Source organism: Pterocles gutturalis, unplaced genomic scaffold (assembly GCF_000699245.1).
Source record: "Pterocles gutturalis isolate BGI_N339 unplaced genomic scaffold, ASM69924v1 scaffold35967, whole genome shotgun sequence".
Taxonomy (NCBI): Eukaryota; Metazoa; Chordata; class Aves; order Pterocliformes; family Pteroclidae; genus Pterocles; species Pterocles gutturalis.
The window spans coordinates 222-19,820 of NW_010109035.1; the positions used below are offsets into that span (position 1 = coordinate 222).

Here is a 19,599-nt window from a genome sequence, read left to right on the forward strand (position 1 = left end):
GTCTTGATGTGTCTTTGAACTCATCATAGCACTGCAGGCAGCGTTCTGAGCAGGGCCTTAATGCAGCGCAGCGCACTCTGGTCCCAAAATGCTTTTCCAGCTCCCTTGGAAGGCAACATTTTAATTTTGAACAGACCGCCTGCCCCACAGCTGGTGCATTTTAACTGACCTTCTTTAAAATTCACACCGTCTGTTAACCTACATTTAATCTGGGTGAGTTTTACTCTGCCAGGAAAGGTGAGTTCAAATGCAGAGCCTGGTCTCATTCCTGACATAGGGAGTACAACGCGGGAGCAAGGCCACCCCACCTTGTTTGTGTACTCTTTAACTGCCATTTCTTTTGTTCACAAAACCCCTTTCCCCCCCTCAATCTCACAGGCTTAATTAGGACAGCTCTAATGAACATGGACAGAGAAGCAAAAGAATATTATGAAGTGATTATCCAGGCCAAGGATATGGGTGGACAGCTGGGAGGATTAGCTGGAACCACCACAGTCAACATCACCCTCTCTGATGTCAATGACAACCCACCCAGATTTCCACAGAGTGAGTACCGGCTGCATCAGGATGGGCAAAAAGGGGTGGCTGAGTTTCACAGCTGCTGTTTGCTCTCATTACAGCCTTTTTCAAACTCAGGACAGTGACAATTAGAGATGGGCAGATTTTCATATCGAAGAAAATGTCAAAATGGAGCATTCACCAGCTTGTCTTTCAGAGGAGGTTTCTCACCTCCAAAATCATCAAAACCAGCACTTGTTTTAAAGGGTGGGAAATTAATTTACAGAAAAAGGAAAGGAGATCTTTTGTGTTCCTAGACTGCTCATGGCCATTGCCTTTGGCTGCTAATTGCTACTCTGATTCTCTTTTCATCCTGTCTCCGGAAGGATGTCTGTCAAATCAGGGACATGTGGCTGTACTAGAAGTCGAAAGATAATTCATTCAACACTCCAGCCAGGATGCTGCAGGGGAGCGCATGGTAGCTGTGCTGCTAGTGCAGAGTGTGTTGTCATACAGGCTGCTCTTCAGTAAATGTTCATCTAAGCCTTGGTTAAACCCTAAGATATGTAACAGCCACAGTTAATGGAAAGCAAAAACAGGCACCTCCACTCTTATCAGAAATGTTACTTTGTATTTACAGAAGTGAATCTCAAAGCAAGGTCTGCAATATTTTTCTCTTTCTTTTTAAAATTCTTCTAGAGCAAATTTACCTACATAATTCTATATCACTGTTAAAAATTTGGGAGAAACTTTTCAGGTTTGATTGAACTAAATCTTTCAAGGGATTTTTTTTTTTTTAAGTAAGCTAATACTTTTGGTGGTATGGATCACTCTCAAGCCATTTTGGTTTTGCCATTTTTCTCATCTAGCTGAGAAATTAAAACTCTTGCAGTTCTTTTTGTTGCTATTCTTCCCCATCTGTTTCTGTGCGTTGCACTGCTAAATCAAAGCACTCCACTAAGATCATCAAGAAGCATCACCTTCCACTTTTTCTGTCAGAGCAACTTGTTGAATGCACCATTGCTGGTGCTATTCTGAAAATGGCATGAATTGTATCTGTTTGATGTCAAACTCTTGGTTAAGAAAGATGAGAATAGATCAAACTCCACCCTTGGTGTTACTCTGCCTTGTAAAGCTCAATAATTGGTGGAGTTAACAGAGAAAGTGCAGCAAGGAACATTTGAACATAAAGTGTGATGGCAGAGAAGTATTTTAGATACAACATTTATATTTTTAAAACACATTTTTAAAATAGCAGCTCTCTCTGTCCCCAGGCTTGCTGCTAAGCAAATCAGTGATGCACCGAATGTGCTCAAGACAAGGTTTGTAGGGAGAGGTAGTAAGGTTTGTAGGGAGAGGAAAGCTTCTGAGCTCTCAAAGCCTTGTTCAGGGTGGAAAAGATGTTTATATGGACTTGAGAAAGGGTTTGTGGTGCTCAAAACTTGTGTGTTTATTCCAAAGCTGATCTAATAAAGGATTTCTGTCCTATTAAATCTGTTTCATATCCTGCTTTATATCATGGCTGCAGCAGCACTGGTTTTAATTGCCTTGTTTTTCTAGTTGAAGTTCCCATCTTCAGGTGTATTGTTGTTTTGAAAAGAACCCATTGAACAAACCGGTTGATATGACACCTAAATAAAACTTCCCCAGGCAATTCAGTCTAGCTGTGGCTTTTCAAAGGAAATCATACCACTGTTGCGGCTTAGGGAAAGGTGCTAGGGATTCCTTGCAGGCTATGCAGTATTGTGGGCCTGCCTGGATCTACTCTTTGCATTGCTGTGCACTTTTTGGTTCTTTTTCACAGCTTGTTTTTTGCTCCCGTCTCTCTCTGCCAGAGCATTATCAGATGAGTGTGCTGGAATCTGCTCCCGTCAGCTCCACTGTGGGCCGCGTGGTTGCTAAAGACCTGGATGAAGGCATTAATGCAGAGATGAAATACAGCCTTGTGGATGGAGATGGACTGGATGTGTTTGATATTAACACTGATCCTAATTACCAAGTTGGCATCATAACTGTGAGAAAGGTAGTAAAGTTTCCTTTTTATAGTAATTTATATGGCTAACAGTCCTGGTTACATTTTGTGTGTGCAATATTCCCTTATGCCTGTAGTAACTTGGTTCCCATTACATGACAGTAGCCCCTTTCCTGCTATAAAACACAATTTCTTTAACATTCCTTACTAAAAAAAAATGAAAGCAGATGGTGTTACTTGGAAGAACCTTTAAAAAGGGGGGGACAGTATTAGCATAAACATGTCTTTTCCCACCAAAGGAACGTTCTGATTCACTATTTATCTGTTTAAATATTCTCTGCAGCTTAATTATCCTACAATGCAAGAAATTAGATCAATATTTGCATTTGAACTGTACACATTTTTCACTCTGGTATCCCACAAACAATAGTAAAGCATGCCTTAGAATTATTTATAAACCAATAAAACCCAGGCAGTTTTTTCTTTTAATTGCTGCTTGAAAATCCATAAATGCTAATTAGACTAGAAGAAGCTGTCTCTAAAATGGCAGCTGTGAAACTGCTAGCACTGTACCGCAGGCTATGCAGAAAGGAATAGGGTATTTTGCTTAGGCTCACTGCTATAGGATATTTATTCTGCAATCTTACATAAATGCTAGAAGTTCAACTCTGTTTCTAGGTTATGAAATTGTAACCATATTTCCGCCTAAGCATATCTAGTCTACTAATAAAGAAGTATAGTCTCCATTTAAATAGCCTGGGACTAAATTGTGCACTAAAATGGAACTACACATGGCAGAGGTTTGACCCTGCAAGCCTCTATGGTCTCCAGCAAAGCATTTAAGCACGTATTTACGGTCACCTTTCACCACCTCTTGTTTATGTACACTAGTCCCTAAAGTTAAGCATGTTTGCTGAAATGAAATAGATGTTGAATGCAAACTCTAATGTAATTTTCCACTCATTTATTGATGAAAGAAAATAGTTTATTTGGAGTAAATGTGTCAATAAACTTGAGTTTTGTTACTATGAAGATAGTATTACTAGATGTTCGTGTATGTCAAGAGGAGGAGTTATAAAAATTTACGGCATCAATCATACCACATATGTACTGGCATCAGATACATACTGCTCAATCCACCTACTGTACCTAAATGCTTGTAAAATTCTATATATGCCTGTAGCTTTTTGTAATATTATTATCAACAGCCAAGCATTAGGAAAGTTGTCCTTTGGATCCACTCAACCAAAAGAAAATAAAAATCAACTGGTATAGATTGAAAAGGATATCAAAACAGGGGGAAGAAGAGAGAGAGAGTATTTCTAAACCGAGAATGAAATGTTCTTTGAGAGAAAGCAAAACTTTCCTTTTCATTTTTCTAGAGAGATTTCCCAAACAAAATAATTAGCACTTCTGTCATGGGCAGCAAAAAGTCCAAATTTGCGGTTTACAGACAAGACCACTGCTTGCAGTCTTGTGGCCACTTAGCTAACTAATCCCACAAAATATTGAATGCCTCCTGATGACGTACAGTTCCTTCCAAGATCCCTGCCTGCAAGTCATCCCAGTGACAGCCTCCCGTTTCTCCCTGCCTTCACTTTCCTACTGCCGGTAGCCAGGGGAGCCCCACACTGCCCTCCTCCCCCGCTGCTGCAGCTCTGTCACCTCCTCTCAGCTGCTTCTGCTAAATCCCACCTCTTGGTGCCTGTCTCAGCACCGGGGGAAGGAGGACGAGGACAAGGAGAGGTTTCCGTGGGTTGCTTCTCCTCTCAGCTGTTTTGCAGCATGCTCGGTTTGCAGAAGGCAACCTGCTTGCCCTCTCTATAGGACCAGTACAGGAAGGAGGATTGAATGCACCTGTGGAACACAAATCAGATGGGGGCGGGCAGCAATCTGGAGGCATTGTCATAGGAGAAGATCAGGAGGGAAAGCCACAGCTGACAGTGAAGGAGTCCAAGACAAACTAAGGGAGTCTGAACCCAGCAGCATCAAGAATATGATGGACTTGCATGTTTCTTTGATTTTTCTCATTTTTCTAACTTGATCACTCTAGGTGATTATGTCTTTCCTTATGTAGTTGGATTTTATAGCTATTAAACATTTCTGTGATTTAACTGCTCTTTTTGTAACTTCGCATTTTAGTGCACATGCAATGTTTCTCATGCAGTTTTCTTCACATGATAAACCATGAAATATAATGGCCTCTTTCTTAGTATATGTTTAGGCAGCTTTGCGTTGCACATTCCTTGCCAGGAATGTGTAGCTTGGTCATGTGGATATATTTTATTGCTATTTTTACAATGTATAAATATGCAACTGGTAGACCATAATGACTCTGCAGTAATGGGTAATATGTTTGTAGATCTAGCTAAATCCTTGCTGCCAGGTGCCATATTTGCAGTAGCTACTGATTTAGCAGGTGGAACTAAGAGCAGCAGGAGCAAGTTTCAGATCATCTGTACCTGCTGCTACAGGTTGCACAGTTCTTACTGTGTCGCTGGACAGCATCTCCAGTAATGCTGGACCATCATCTCCCCCAGCTCAAAGAAAAAGAGTTCCCATTCCAGTCTTCATTCCTTAACCACATGTACTAAATGCTGAGTGAGTTCTAGCTTTTATAATTTCAAGAACTCCAGATTTTTGTCAGGCATTCCTATGCAGGACCTCCATACCAGTAACTTTGCTGTGAAAGTGTAAGCTTTTGTATGTCACTGCAATGTTTACACTTCTGAAGAAAGAAGCTGTTGTGGCAGTAGGCAAGTGCTGAAGCCTCCACTGAATTCAGGGGGTGTTTTGAGGCCTATAATATATACTACTCCTGCCATGCCTGAGCATGTGAAACTTCTGCTGGTACTGCTTAAACTAATATACATCTCATGGCTGCAGAATTTCCCAGCTGCACTATTGAGAAGGGCAGAAAATAGATGGGTTGTGACTTTCCAAGGAGGGCTTCACTGCTACAGTAATGATCTTCCTACCTTTGTCTTCTGATTGCTTTGGCATCCTCCTCCTTCTCAGCATTACTATGCCCCAGTCCGCTGGTAGGTCTTCAAAAAGAAAGAGCTGAATAAGAGAAACGAAGGTGTTAGATGGGAACAGCAGTGATCTTACTGGAGTCTGAATGAACCAAGGCTGCGCACGATAGTTCCATGTACAACGCTCACATCCCTATGTACTAATAAAGACACACATTTTAAAAGCCATTCATGTAACAAAAAGCAGTATGTCCCAGGAGCAACTCTTGAGAACCGAAGGACATTTCTTTCCTGGTTTGTCTGGCTCAGGATCTGTGCCAGCTAAGGGGATCCAGTTGTGCTGGTTTTCAGCATTAAAAGTCCCCAGATGATACAAGTAAAGCATTGTGACCATTTAAACACAGCAGGATTGCTTGTAACTTCTAACTGCAACTTGGGAAGTATGACTGTGTCCTCTGTAAGATGTACTTCATCTGGTGAAAGTTTTTGTATGCTTTGGAATGATCATTCCATGCTGTCATTACCAGATACTTTTAGTCATCTCCTACTGAGACTGGTAAATGGAATGTTAATTAGGGAATTCTCCGTTTAGGTCTAAGCAGGTTTTGGAGAGGCCCTGTTTTCTTCAGGAATCTGTGAAAAGAAGAGGGAAGGGAGATGAAAAATCTATTTATTGAAAAGTTCAGTGCTGGCATCAATTATTTCTTTATCTATGTTCATGAAATAAATAGTTTTATCTATAAATGAAATCAAAATCATGAAACTACTAACAGAGGAAGCTGTCCCCCCTTTGTCCGTTATACCACAAAAGAAAAGAAAAAAAGGGACCCATTCCCACTCCTTGTTTCAAATAATACTTGATTATTTAATACAAAGTGGAAGGGCTCCCACAGGAGGAGGTCGGGGTAGCTCATAGTGCTTTGAAATTAAACTATTCTCTAGGCAGGGAGGAGATTCAAATCCTAGCACTCAGCACACCTGGACTGTGAACTTGCATTTAGGACACTGAGGAGGTTGAAAACCCACTTCTAGAACGGATGGATTACTGATACAAACTGGAGCAGGATCCCGAAAGAGAGGCTGACCGTATCCCCTGCTCCCACTGGACCCCTTCAGCAGCTTGGCAGACAGGGTGTTCTGGAGATGAGACTCCTATCTCCTCAGGGAGAAGAGAGGATGCTAACTGGGACCTCCACTTCATGTGTGAGCATCCTTGTCCCTGCCACCAGGATCCACTTTTTGAGGAACTGACTCTTCTTATCTTTACCTTATTTTCAGGTGCTCCCATACTGTCTGTTTCTGCCTGTATTGTCCTCAGAGTGCCATGAAACACACTGTGTGAATCACGGTGCAATGGTGGTGTGTCCGCGTTTATTTTCATTTCAGCAAGAAGAATGAAAGAATACGTATTCTGAAGTGATCTGCAAATATTTCTCCTGGCTTTTTCAGTTCAACTTTCAAACTGAAAAAAAAAATTGCAGACACTGCCATTTCTAGTACTACTGTCACTCAATGCTCTGTCTCTGTCTGCAAATGTTTATCTTTGTTAATGTTGTGATTAAAAATCATAGTAAAGATTTATTTTAAAAAAGAGGCATCAGTTTGTATTAAAGGCCATCTTTTACTTCTGAAAATTAAAATCACATGGCTCAGCGTGCGTAAGGCTAGATATTTTTTTTTCTCCTCAGCCTTTAAGTTTTGAGAGCAAGAAAAGCTACACCTTGAAAGTAGAGGGTGCCAACCCCCACCTGGAAATGAGGTTCCTGAACCTGGGTCCCTTCCGTGACACCACCACTGTCCACATCAGCGTGGAGGATGTGGATGAACCTCCTGTATTTGAGCCTAGCTTCTACTTCGTGGAAGTACCTGAGGACGTGGAGATCGGAACCACCATACAGATCATTTCTGCCAAGGACCCTGATGTGACCAACAACTCAATCAGGTCCGTCCTCTCTTTGCATATTCCCTCAGGAGTGCTCCCTGGTACTTTCGGTTCATGGGGCAGTGGTGGGGCTGAAACAGGAGTAACTCCCTTTCTTTTTAGCCCGTAGTAGTCATCAGTGGGTTTAGTCAAACCAGAGGGGCTCTGCTATAACTGCTGAAGCAATGCAGAAGCTCACCCATGCCTTTTCTGTGGTATGGAGAACATCTGCATCTAGCATTGCAATGAATTGGTCAGACATGTCCTGATAGCATACATTAAAAACAAACCCCAGACTCTCGTGCCTTTGCTGGCAGAAAACCTGACAGCATTGCTGAGAATTGGCTGCCATACTGAGGGGAAGGTAATCAACTGGCTTCTCCTCTCTCCCCCGTCTGTTTCAAAGCCTGCCTTTGTCAACAACACAAATACAAAGCTACTTTTGGAGCAGACTGAATGCTCCAATAAATATTCATGAACCACTAAATTATATAGTATCTGGTCAAAGCTGCAGAGCTAGATATTCCCACAAGGAGTTAAGAAAGGTAAAGGTGTATTTACAGCCATGGGAGCTTCATAGCTGCAACTCAGCAGGGAGACAAAGGAGCAGATTTGTGTCATCACAGCACTCTTTTCCATAATAGGTGCCAAGCCAGCCCAGTTTATCGGAGAAGACTGTTCTTCTCTGATGCCAGCCCACATACTAGTTTTCACAACCTGCAGAAGCTCCAGCTGACTGCAAGTTAATAATCCCAGCAGGTCGACTGCTTCTCTCATCTGAGAAACACTTTGGGTGTTGAGCTGCTGTTTGCCTAGCCCTGAGTCGGTCCAGCTTCTGAATTGTCTGCGTTCAGGACCAGTCCTGGGAAATACAGGAGGGAGTTAAAATGCCGAGTATTTGGAGATTTTGAAGAAAGTGAAATCTATATGAGCAACTCTAGTGGGCTTCAGCTAGGAGATCTGAGCAGACACGAAGCTTGTTCTTCTTAATGATATTGCTTTCTGTCTTGGTGCTCTTATTTTTTTAATCTCTACCTACCTAAATATAACTATCTTTTCTGCCTACATTATAAGGTTATCATACTTCTCATGACATTGTCTCAAATTCTTCAATAAAACGAAGTATTGTACTGTCTGCATCACAATTTCATTACCCTAAACTTTTTCCCTCTCACATCCTATTTTGCTGATTACTGTCTAGCATTATCCAAACATTGCAGTGCAAGCAGCTTTATGCTAGTATGCTTAAAATAGTATAAGAATAATTCTGTGGACTATCAGAGGGTAGAAGTGTTCGTTGTTATTTTTAATTATGTTTTTCTTGGTTGTCTTCAGAGCTTTCCAGTGACTACCCTTGATGAAACAGCACTCTATAAAGCACAGAATACATCACCAAAGATATATTAAAAGAAAAAGTTGCAAATATGCACTGACTCCTTTGTAACTCTGTTCCTTCCCAACTTTCTTCCCCTTTTTCTTCTCATCTTTCTCCCTTCTCACTTTCCTTTCTTTCCTCCCTCCTTCCCTCCTTCCATAAATGATTGGGGTATAGGAAACAGGAAAAAATGTACCATTTGTAATGCTATCTAAAATGCAAATGTTAAGAATTACTTCTCTTTGCCTTTTATGTGGTCTCCTCCAGCCATGCCAACTCTGTGCAGTATCAGTCTAGCAATGTTTTAGGGTTGTTCTGCATTCACTTTGCACAGGGCAAGGTAAGATAAGAAAAACAAAATCCCAGATACTTATTTTGTTACAGAAGATGAAATCCAGATGAAATTAACACTGTGATCTGACCCCTCTTTTTGCCATTTTTTCAAGTGTGGAAAAGGCAAGACACATACCGAAAGGGCTCACTAACACAGGGGAACTCTGAAATCCTCATTTTGCCACACTGTGAAATTCTGATGGCTGGAAATATACCATGGTTGTTGTTAAGCACTACAGGAAGATTAGCTGGAGAGTACAGTGGAAACGAGTGTGAAGGAGCAGGTATTATTAACAGGAGAAATTACGTAGAGAATCCAGACTCCACCTGTGCCTCTTGACACTGGTGATTAATACCGTGCCACTAATCACAAAGCCATATTTGATTCCAGATACTTGTTGGCCTTAAACTGTCAGAAATTCTTTTTATAGTCCTCATACAAGAATAATTATTATAGCAAAATATAGCAACACTCATACTTACTTCCTAAATAAATCAAATGCCTCAGAAACCTCTTTATTTAAAGAAGAGAAGGGAAGAACTGGGAAGGAAAGAGAAGCAAATCTGCCATCCCATCCTGTTTGATTTTTCTGAAAAAAAGTGTAAAAGAATATCCCAACAACATAGGATTTTATATCCCAGTTTAAGAAGTGCCTATGTAAAGATCAGGCTGGCATGCTTGTTCCAGTGAATACATTTATGCTGAAAGGAGAAAACTCAGAACGAGCCCTGTTCGCATCGATTCGATGTGATGACTAATGCTTTCAATTCCCATCAGCTTCAAAGAAAGAAACAACAAAAATGAGAATAAGTCTGGGTTCTTCTCTAGGCAGTGGTATTTACATAGGTGCATGTGTGACTTTTGCCAGCAGATTTCTTACCAAGCTAACATAGCTAGCTAGGAAGGGATCTCCTAAAAACTGCTGTTAAGAGCAAGGTGATGCATATGAAGACCATTGAGTATTTCACACTCCCTGCAAAATGGTCCCTCTGACTGAGTACAGCTGTGACAGCTGTCAGGCTGCCTCCCTGCCTGGGTTTTCTGGCCTGCAGGTACCACCACATTCCCTGCTCGTGGGTGTGAGCAGCTTATTCCCAGAATTAAACTGACATGATATTGGCCAAGCAGGTTCAATAATTATGATGAAACAACCTCAGAGAAGGAGCTGCTTTTCTGCCTGGATGATATGAGAAAGCCAGTCATCATCCCCCTTGCATTGACATGGCTCAATCACTAGGATGCTCCAGGATGCAGGTGGAGTTTATTCACCTTGAAGGAGGAGAGAATACAAAAACATGAGGAAAGGAATGGTTCCTCTGCATCCGCCTAAGTGCCCAGAGAAAGAGCTGCTGTAAAGTAATTTTCATTTTGTCTGAATTGTGCCCAAGGAAGGGGCATCATTTTGCTTAGAAAAAGACATCACACTCTGCAATGACACATTTTCTTTGTAAAGCAGATGTTCCTGTGCTGAACTGTGCCTTGCTTTGAGACTTCTTCCTCTAAATCTTCTTGTCTTCCAGCTCCATCCAAGTAGTGCTCACCATTAAATGCTGTTAGCCACATGAACTTCTAGTTTATCGAGCACCTCACTCTGTACCAATGCAAGTCAATGGAGCACATAACTAGGTTGTGGAAAAATGTGGATCTGCTATGTACGACAGTATTCCCATTGCTGGGTACTTCGTTGGCTATAACACACAGTTTTCAGAAGGGTTGCATAATATTTTTAATATGTACTCTTGCAGATACTCAATTGACAGGAGCAGTGATCCGGGGCGGTTCTTTTATGTTGACCTTACATCAGGAGCACTGATGACTGCAAGACCTCTCGACCGGGAGGACGTTTCTTGGCACAACATCACTGTTCTGGCCGTGGAGCTGAGTAAGGAGAATGCAGGCTGTACATAGATTAAAGAGATGAAATAGACAAAGCAGGCTGAGAGATCTGAATTCAGCAATTCACATGTTCTTATGCACTGAGTGGACAGCTCTATTAACTGAATTACTCTTCTGACATCAATAAGCGAATACTGCAGTTTATTTATTTTTTATGCTCCTTTTCACAGGGTGGTGGGAGGAATAGAGGCTGGCAACTGAATGCGGAGTGCTGCTTTTTCAATTCATTAGTATTCCAGGGATTTGTTTAAAACTCTTCCTGATGTGTTTCTGCAAGAGCTCTCTCTCCAGAAGGGTTAGGCAGCTAAAGCAGACTTTGCAAAGGCTGCACAGCTGCCAGGGCTGCCAGTCCTACCTGGGAGGACTGTGTGGTGCAGGGACTGGAACGCAGCAATGATCCTACACTGCTAGGTTACTGTGTGAGATCTGCTCTAAAAAAGTAAACATCACCACCATCTGCTTGCTGCATAAATAATTTGGGCCAGAGTGCTTTGAGATCTTCTAGTACGGTGAACTCATTACGCTTTTGGGTTTTACAAAGAGCTAAAGCTCAGCTCAGGATTCATCTGTGCCAAGATTGTCCAACCTCATGAAGTTCAACAAGGCCAAATACAAGGTCCTGCACGTGGGTCGAGGCAATCCCAAGCACAAATACAGGCTGGGTAGAGAATGGCTTGAGAGCGGCACTTAGGAGAAGCACTTGGGGGCGTTGATTGATGAGAAGCTGAACGTGACCCAGCAATGTGCGCTTGCAGCCCAGAAAGCCAACCGTGTCCTGGGCTGCATCAAGAGAAGCATTAGCAACAGGTCGAAGGAGGTGATTCTCCCCCTCTACTCTGCTCTCGTGAGACCCCACCTGGAGTACTGTGTCCAGCTCTGGAGTCCTCAGCACAGGAATGACACGGACCTGTTGGAACGAGTCCAGAGAACGGCCATGAGGATGGTCAGAGGGCTGGAGCACCTCCTGTACGAGGACAGGCTGAGAAAGTTGAGGTTGTTCAGCCTGGAGAAGGCTCCGGGGAGACCTTATAGCAGCCTTCCAGTACTTAAAGGGGGCTACAGGAGAGATGGGGACGCACTCTTTATCAGGGAGTGTAGTGGTGAGATGACAGGTAAGGGTTTTAAGCTGAAAGAGAGTAGATGTAGGTTAGATATTAGGAAGAAATTTTTTCCTGTGAGGGTGGTGAGACACTGGAACAGGTTGCCCAGGGAAACTGTGGATGCCCCATCTCTGGAGGTGTTCAAGGCCAGGCTGGATGAGGCTTTGAGCAACCTGGTCTAGTGGGAGGTGTCCCTGCCCATGGCAGGGGGGTTGGAACTCAATGATCTTTAAGGTCCTTTCCAACCCAAACCATTCTATGATTCTGTGTGATTCTGTGATCTGTGCCAGGTATTTACCAAGGCTGTGAGAACAAGGAGGTGCTGATAATTTCATAGTATCAGTATGAAAAATTTGCCTGCATTTGAAATACTAATGGATACATAAGCAAATAAAATAAAGGGTTCAGCCAGTCTTTACCTGAAATCTTTTTGGTCCATGTAGCTTTTGCTCAGGATCTCAGTTCATCTGCTGAGGGGCAGGAGCTTTTCAGAAGTTTGCTGCCAATAGCTGATCCATTCCTCACATCTGCAAGAGCATCCTGCACATCCAGGCTGTACCAGAGATAGGGAACATTTTGATAGGAAAAAAGTTTTGAACAGCTTACCCAGAACCAAATCAGCCAAATTGAAGTTAGCAGAAGGAATATTTCACAAGAGTTGCGGTGACTGTTCCAGCACATGATGCCTTCCTGTCCCCTTCTTCAGTAGTGAGAGGGGTTGGTGACACAATAAGATTTCACCCCCATCTATTTTGATGCTAGTTTTATTTTCAGCCACTCATGGCCATTTCAATTCCATGTAAATCCAGATACACAAATGAGTCTGTAAAAGCGGCCCCTGTAGCGGCACTCAAGGGTGAGAGCAATATGAGAGCATGTTTTCCTTTGACTCATCTTCTGTCAGTCCTGCCAGTTTTGCTCTGTACATGTGCAGCACAATATTTTAATTTAGTGAATAGTTCCAAAAATGTCATAGTTGTGCATTCCTGAAAAAAGCTCCTACTTTTAAAAGTTAGATCAATATTACTAACAGTGTAAAGGCAGACATTCATCTGCCACAATGACAGGTGTGTTAGCAATTTATGGATGGATATGTGAGAAGCTGAACGATTAAATTATAAATTAGGGAGAAACAATATAGTTTAAGAGTATTATCTCAATGATGCAATATGACACATTATAGATACAGTACATAGAACATTTAAGAAAATTCCAGAGTGTAAGAAAATTCTCTGTTGTTTATATGAACATATCATTTCTTGCTTGGGAGACATATTTGGAGATAAATGCGCAAAGTGGTATGGCTAAAGAGAAGATGAGAATACTAATTTTTAAGAATTTTTCTGGATATTTGCACCTTTTCTGAACTCTTAATAGTGATTTTTTTTTCTTTCTGCTTAGAGTTACATTTTATCATTAAATAAGGAAAAAAAAAAGATGGTTTGGGGCAGAGAAACACAGTAAGGAAAAAAATTTTCTATGGCATCTTAGTTTGGAAGTTGTGAAGATACATGAAATTATGTCTGAATTTTACTGGCAAAGAAAGCTAATGAGCCAGTGGGACAGAAATATCACAAATGATGTCATGCAGAATGTAAAACTTTCATTGCAGTTTTAAGCTTCAGTGAAAGCTTTTCTGTACAATTTCATGTGTTATTACATTCTAAACCCCTCTACAAAGTATCAAAGACTTGACACTATTTTTGAGTTCAAGGAACATATATTCTGAGCAAAAACATATCTGAACTGCAGAATTAGTCCTTTCAACAAGCTCTGAGTAACAAGCCTATCCTTAAAACAGTTCCTTCCTAATTTGTGCCACCAGTACGAGGCTCAACAGTACTGCCCAGTCAAAGTGAAATAAAAGAAAACTACTGGGCATTGCCTGAAACTTTTGTTATAGAATTAGTCCCATTGGAGTGAACCAGGCTGAAGTCTTTCATGGAACTTGTTTGAAAAAAATGTGATTAGGTGGAAAGCCAGGATAGACAGAGAGCAGCATTTGCAACTTCACTCAAACCCACAAACAACCGCAGTTCCTGATAGGAAATTGTCATTTAACGCGAGCCCCTAGTGAAAATGCCACTTTACTTCTTGCATAGAGTGAGGACAAACCTTTTCGCCTTCCCATATGTTGTTTTTCTTTACATTGTGCCTCCTCCTTACAGACAACCCCTCTCAGGTGGGCAGTGTCTCCGTGACAGTGAAAGTGCTGGATGTGAATGACAATGCGCCAGAGTTTTCAAGGTTCTATGAGGCTTTTGTTTGTGAAAACGCCAAAGCGGGGCAGGTGAGCAATGCTAGTAATGCCAGGGTCTGGGGAGGGGATGCTGTCCTGCATGGAGACAGCGTGCCAAAAAGAGTAAGTGTTGGAAAGAGGGCTCAGCTGTGCTGCTTTCCAAAGGCAAGCACATCGCACCGGGATTAACATCATACATAGCACCTTTTTTTTCTCTTGCAGTAGTTTCCAGACTCACTGTGCAACGTATTTCATAACTGAAATAAAGCCTTCCCTTGGGTAGATGCCAGCAGGCGAACACTCAGTGTGTCCTGTAGCAGCAACAAAGAGACTAGAAGCATGAGGAGATGTGCCACAGAGTCAGCCCGGCCTGTGTGTGGCAGACAAGGCTTACTTTTAAAAGACCCTGTTTATAAAAACCTTAGGCACCCCTGGACTTACGGGAGCTGGACGTAACATACTACATCAGCTTCAAAGGGCTGACAAACTGAATCTGTTCTGCTGTGAACTTGAGATGACACAGAGTTGTAGAAAACACAGGACTTCCAGCTCCGCACACTGTAAATCAGCACCTCCAAGCAAGCAATGATGCTGATGCCTCTTTGCTCCTCTCCCTTCCAAAACCCCATCAAAGCCCTTGAACAAGGTCTGCCTGTGGCACAGATGGACACGAGCTCTCCCTCCCTGGAGCTGGTGTGAGCTCTACTGCTGATCACTCGTGAGGAGGCAACCTGGTGCTCCACCACCCAGGGTCCACGATGGGGACTTGTGTCTCCTAATGCACAGCTGACAAGCACAGTTTAAAAAAACACATGCTCACCACTCATGATCTGTGAAAGAAAAATTATGCTAGCAATATCACTGCATGTTCTCTGAAGCTTCTCCCAGCTTGTTGTGAAGCAGAATGAAATAGCTATTCATTGCTAGACAACTATCCTCACAACAGTCCTATGCAGGATAATTTCATCCCGCTAACTTGTGGAGGTACTTAATATAGAGGGAACAGAAATCATTGCCTAGTCTTTTTCCTGGTTTTAAAGGATCAGTGGCCTAAATAATAAGGTTTCTGAGAAATGCATGCTAATTTGGACTGCTTCTTTTACTGGAGAAAGTCAAATTTTGGAGAGTAGTATAGCAGAGAGGGATCTGGGGGTCCTGGTGGACAGCAAGATGACCATGAGCCAGCACTGTGCCCTTGTGGCCAAGAAGGCCAATGGCATCCTGGGGTGTATCAGAAGGGGGGTGGTCAGTAGGTCGAGAGAGGTTCTCCTCCCCCTCTACTCTGCCCTGGTGAGACCGCATCTGGAATATTGTGTCCAGGTCTGGGCCCCCCAGTTCAAGAGGGACAGAGAACTGCTGGAGAGAGTCCAGCGCAGAGCCACAAAGATGATGAAGGGAATGGAGCATCTCCCTTATGAGGAAAGGCTGAGGGAGCTGGGTCTCTTTAGCCTGGAAAAGAGGAGACTGAGGGGTGACCTAATCAATGTTTATAAATATGTAAAGGGTGAGTGTCAGGAGGATGGAGCCAGGCTCTTCTCTGTGACATCCAGTGATAGGACAAGGGGCAATGGGTTCAAGCTGGAACATAGGAGGTTCCACTTAATATGAGAAAAAACTTCTTCACGGTGAGGGTGACAGAGCACTGGAACAGGCTGCCCAGAGAGGTTGTGGAGTCTCCTTCTCTGGAGACATTCAAAGCCCGCCTGGATGCGTTCCTGTGTGATCTGATCTAGGTGTTCCTGCTCCGGCAGGGGGATTGGACTAGATGATCTTTCGAGGTCCCTTCCAATCTCTAACATTCTGTGATTCTGTGAAATTCTGTTGACACATTTTGAAAAGTTCTGAAGTTAGTTTTAATATGTTGAATAAGACTTTATAGATCGGTCATTTGCCTCTGAATCCAAAAATAACTTTTGAATGCAAAAAAAACAGGTGAAGATTTATTCCTTGTCTAAAATTATGTTAGAATGTTTATACAGACAGACCTATCTCACTGTGCTTCAAGCTGTTAGACCCACTTTACTAAGCCTCTGCAAGTGAGGTGGCAAATCTCTTTCTGGATTTAGTATTGTCTTAGTTGCTTTCCCTGGTGTTATTTATTGCATATGCAGAGTGTCTGTACGGTTGCCTTTTCTTTCTTTTCTACTGACATCTTGGGAAGAGTTTAATTGATCTAAAACTAAGAGAGTGATAAAATAATCAACATGAAGTCCTTTTCTACCTGCAAAATGAAGCTGAAAATAAGTATGAGCTTTCTTACAAGCTTTTCAATGCACATTGCATCCTCTGAACACCCTTGGCCCTCAAAAGAAAAAAGAAACAAACAACATAATAGAGGGATGAATGGGAGAAAAGTGTCTGTTATTTGAACCAAACTGACTATCTCCTCCTTTGTCTAAAAGTGATTTGCATGATCACAGCAAAACAAATGAACCCTGCAAGATTTTGAGTTTCTTCTTGATTCCCCTATCCCACCTCAGAAGACAGTTTCATTCAAATGCTCCAGTTGCTTATATTTATATACATAAATATATGTTATGTTTGTTTATTTATTTATATTATATATATTTTGCTTCTCACCTGTTTCTGTTTTGTTCTTGCATTCCGTAGCTGATCCAGACAGTGAGCGCCATCGACAGAGATGACCCACAGGAGGGTCAGCACTTCTACTACAGCCTGGCTCCGGAGGCAGCCAACAACCCCAACTTTACTCTAAGGGACAATCAAGGTAATCAGAGAGGACACAGACAGTTAGCTACTCTAATTTCTAATGCCTGAATTGGACTTGAGAGGCCGTGACTTACAGTGTGCGTTAAGACTGCCATTTCAAATAATACCAAGTGACATCTGCTCCTTAAAGGCAGTGATAAAATGACATATTACTTAATACATTTGAAGGTTATATGATATTTTCTTCTCTATAAATATTCTCTAGCAATAGGCCCCTTTTTCTTCTTCAAGGAAATGTGCCAGTGTTTTGTGCAAATTCAGGTCTTGTGGTCAGGCTGCAGGCATCTCGGATTACCGGAGTGGAAATTGCATTTGTTCAAAAGGAGATGCTTAAAGGTAGGATAGCAACTGGAACTAGGAGACAAATTGGAAGGGAATTACTTTGCTCTTTTTTTGTACTCTTCATGTTTTCTTGCAGGCACAGAAAGGGAAGGTTCCTGTACTGTTCCAGTCTTTTCCCCCAAGCACTTTTTTTTTTCCTCTTTGCACATCCTCATTTCCCTAGGAGAGGGAGGGAGGGAGGAGATGCAGAGCCTTAAGGGGGTAACTTTGTGTATAGCTAAAAGTCTGTGTAAGATGCATTAAGCAGAAACTGAAACACCAGTGGGAAGACTTATGGCAAAGCACTGCCATTTGAGTGTCCTAACCAGTGGAATTTGCTTCTTGTGGGGAAGCTTTGGTAGTTTTGGAGCCTTCAGGAAAGTCCTGCTGTGGCAGGCCTTCACATGACTACCTCTGATGGAGGATCTCCATGGGCAGACAACAGTGCCAAGGTCAGCTCCACACCAGCCTTCATAGGGAAAAGAGGGACAACCTTGAGTGACCTGGTGCAGAGTTTTGAAAGCCCATAAGGATTTCAGTAGGAGTTTAGTGTGTGAAGTACCACAGATTAGCAAGCAATTCCAGAATAAATGGGGAGAAAGGCACCTGCAGCATCCATGGCCAGTCTGCAGAGTGCCTGCCCCTGCTCCCACAGGTGCCTATTTGTCACACTTATTTCCATAAGCCCCCGTCTGTGCCTCTGCAGGAATATGAAAGAGCAACATAGAGGCTAATAAAGAAGCTCCTGCCTTCACTAACCAAACATGTCTTAAAAGATGCCCCTTGCAGCATCTAGAGCCCTCCTCCACAGCATGCTATTGCTTTTTCTTCCCAAAACCATTTTTTTTCTGGTGTCCCTGAAGCCTACCCACACAATTTATTTGGCAATATATATTGCCAAAATTAGTGAACAAATAAAACACAACTATTGCAAAAACATTTGGCAAACTAGGCTCGTTTCATCCTCAAGGCATTGTTCTAAAAAAAGAAACTCACAAAATTCTCAGCATCAGATGCACTTCTTCTGTCTAAGGCCATCCTTGCGATAATTTGTAGTGACAGCAGTGACTGAATGGCTGTGCCTCTTGCTCTCTATAAAATACCAGTTTTCCAGAGATACACATCACAAGAAGCATAGGGTACTATTGGTTACAAATCTGAAATAAAAATGTTAAGTATCAAACCACTGACTGTTTGAAATATACACATTAAGGATTAATTTACTGCCTCAGCACTTTGGAGTGCAGTAATCATTTCAGTAACAATAACTTATATTTATATTTTCACCTAGGGACCACTAAGGACTATAAATTATATGAGTTAGTCACAGAGAAGGTAGCTATGCTGTATGTCACAGGGTGGCAAGACAAGAAACAGAACACACCTTGCTAGTCACAGCCTGTGCATGAGACAGCAACACTTCCCAGGCTGTCGGAAGGCACTATGAAGATTAGCAATTGTGCTGATTACTTGGTTGTCCAATATAGTAGTAAGAGAAACTGCAAGACATGCAGTGGGAACAATTAAAACCTTGATTTACACTGAGCAACAGATAGATCACAGTTTGCATTCTGATGAGCAGTTTTACATATTCCTTTGGCCCGTGTCATTTTAGTCTCTGAGAACTTCTTCAGCCTATTCATTCACCACATATCTCTGGCAGACAGACAAATCCTATCGTTCTCCATTTTATAGACAGGGATCTGGGGCAAAGAGAAATTAAGCTACTTACACACCTGGTTCTCTTTGAGTTCAGTGAAATCAGTGGGAGATAAACATTTAAGTATCTGCAAAGATCTGGGCCCAAAGGACTTCCCAAAGCCATATAGGATATACATGATGAAGCAGGGAATTGAGATGGTGTCTCCCATCTCTTCAGTTACTGATGTAGGGCATATTGGCAAGCCATCTTCCCCCGCTTGTAAATCCAGGTGACATTATGCTGGGAAAAAGTTGGCAAAATAATGGGATGAACAACAAAATAAGCTTACTGCATTTCCAGATTAAACTCTGAGCTGATCTTCTGTTGACCCTTAACTGCTGCCCTCCATCTCTGGCTACCTGGAACTGATGAAGAGAGTAGCCATTTTAATGGGTGCAGGCATCAGTTTCATACCACCACCAGGCCTGTCATTGGAAGCCTCTGGCAATCCTAGGAAAAGTTTTAACTATTTATTCCTTCCCTGAAACTGTGGTTTACCTTACTCTTTGTCAGACTGCAAAAGCACTGAGCTGAAA

At 42.2% G+C, this 19,599-nt stretch overlaps 1 protein-coding gene across 1 annotated transcript; it reads left to right on the forward strand.

Annotated features, from left to right (window-relative positions):
• Positions 1-378: 378 nt before the first annotated feature.
• Positions 379-17,891, forward strand: LOC104461309 (cadherin-20-like; the record flags this gene model as incomplete). The annotated part of the gene is made up of 7 exons (XM_010072847.1): positions 379-546; positions 2,334-2,521; positions 7,134-7,387; positions 10,821-10,957; positions 14,240-14,361; positions 16,921-17,038; positions 17,800-17,891. Coding segments are annotated over 7 exons (1,079 nt in total), but the record flags the coding sequence as incomplete, so codon positions are not given.
• Between the last annotated feature and the right edge of the window lie 1,708 nt (positions 17,892-19,599).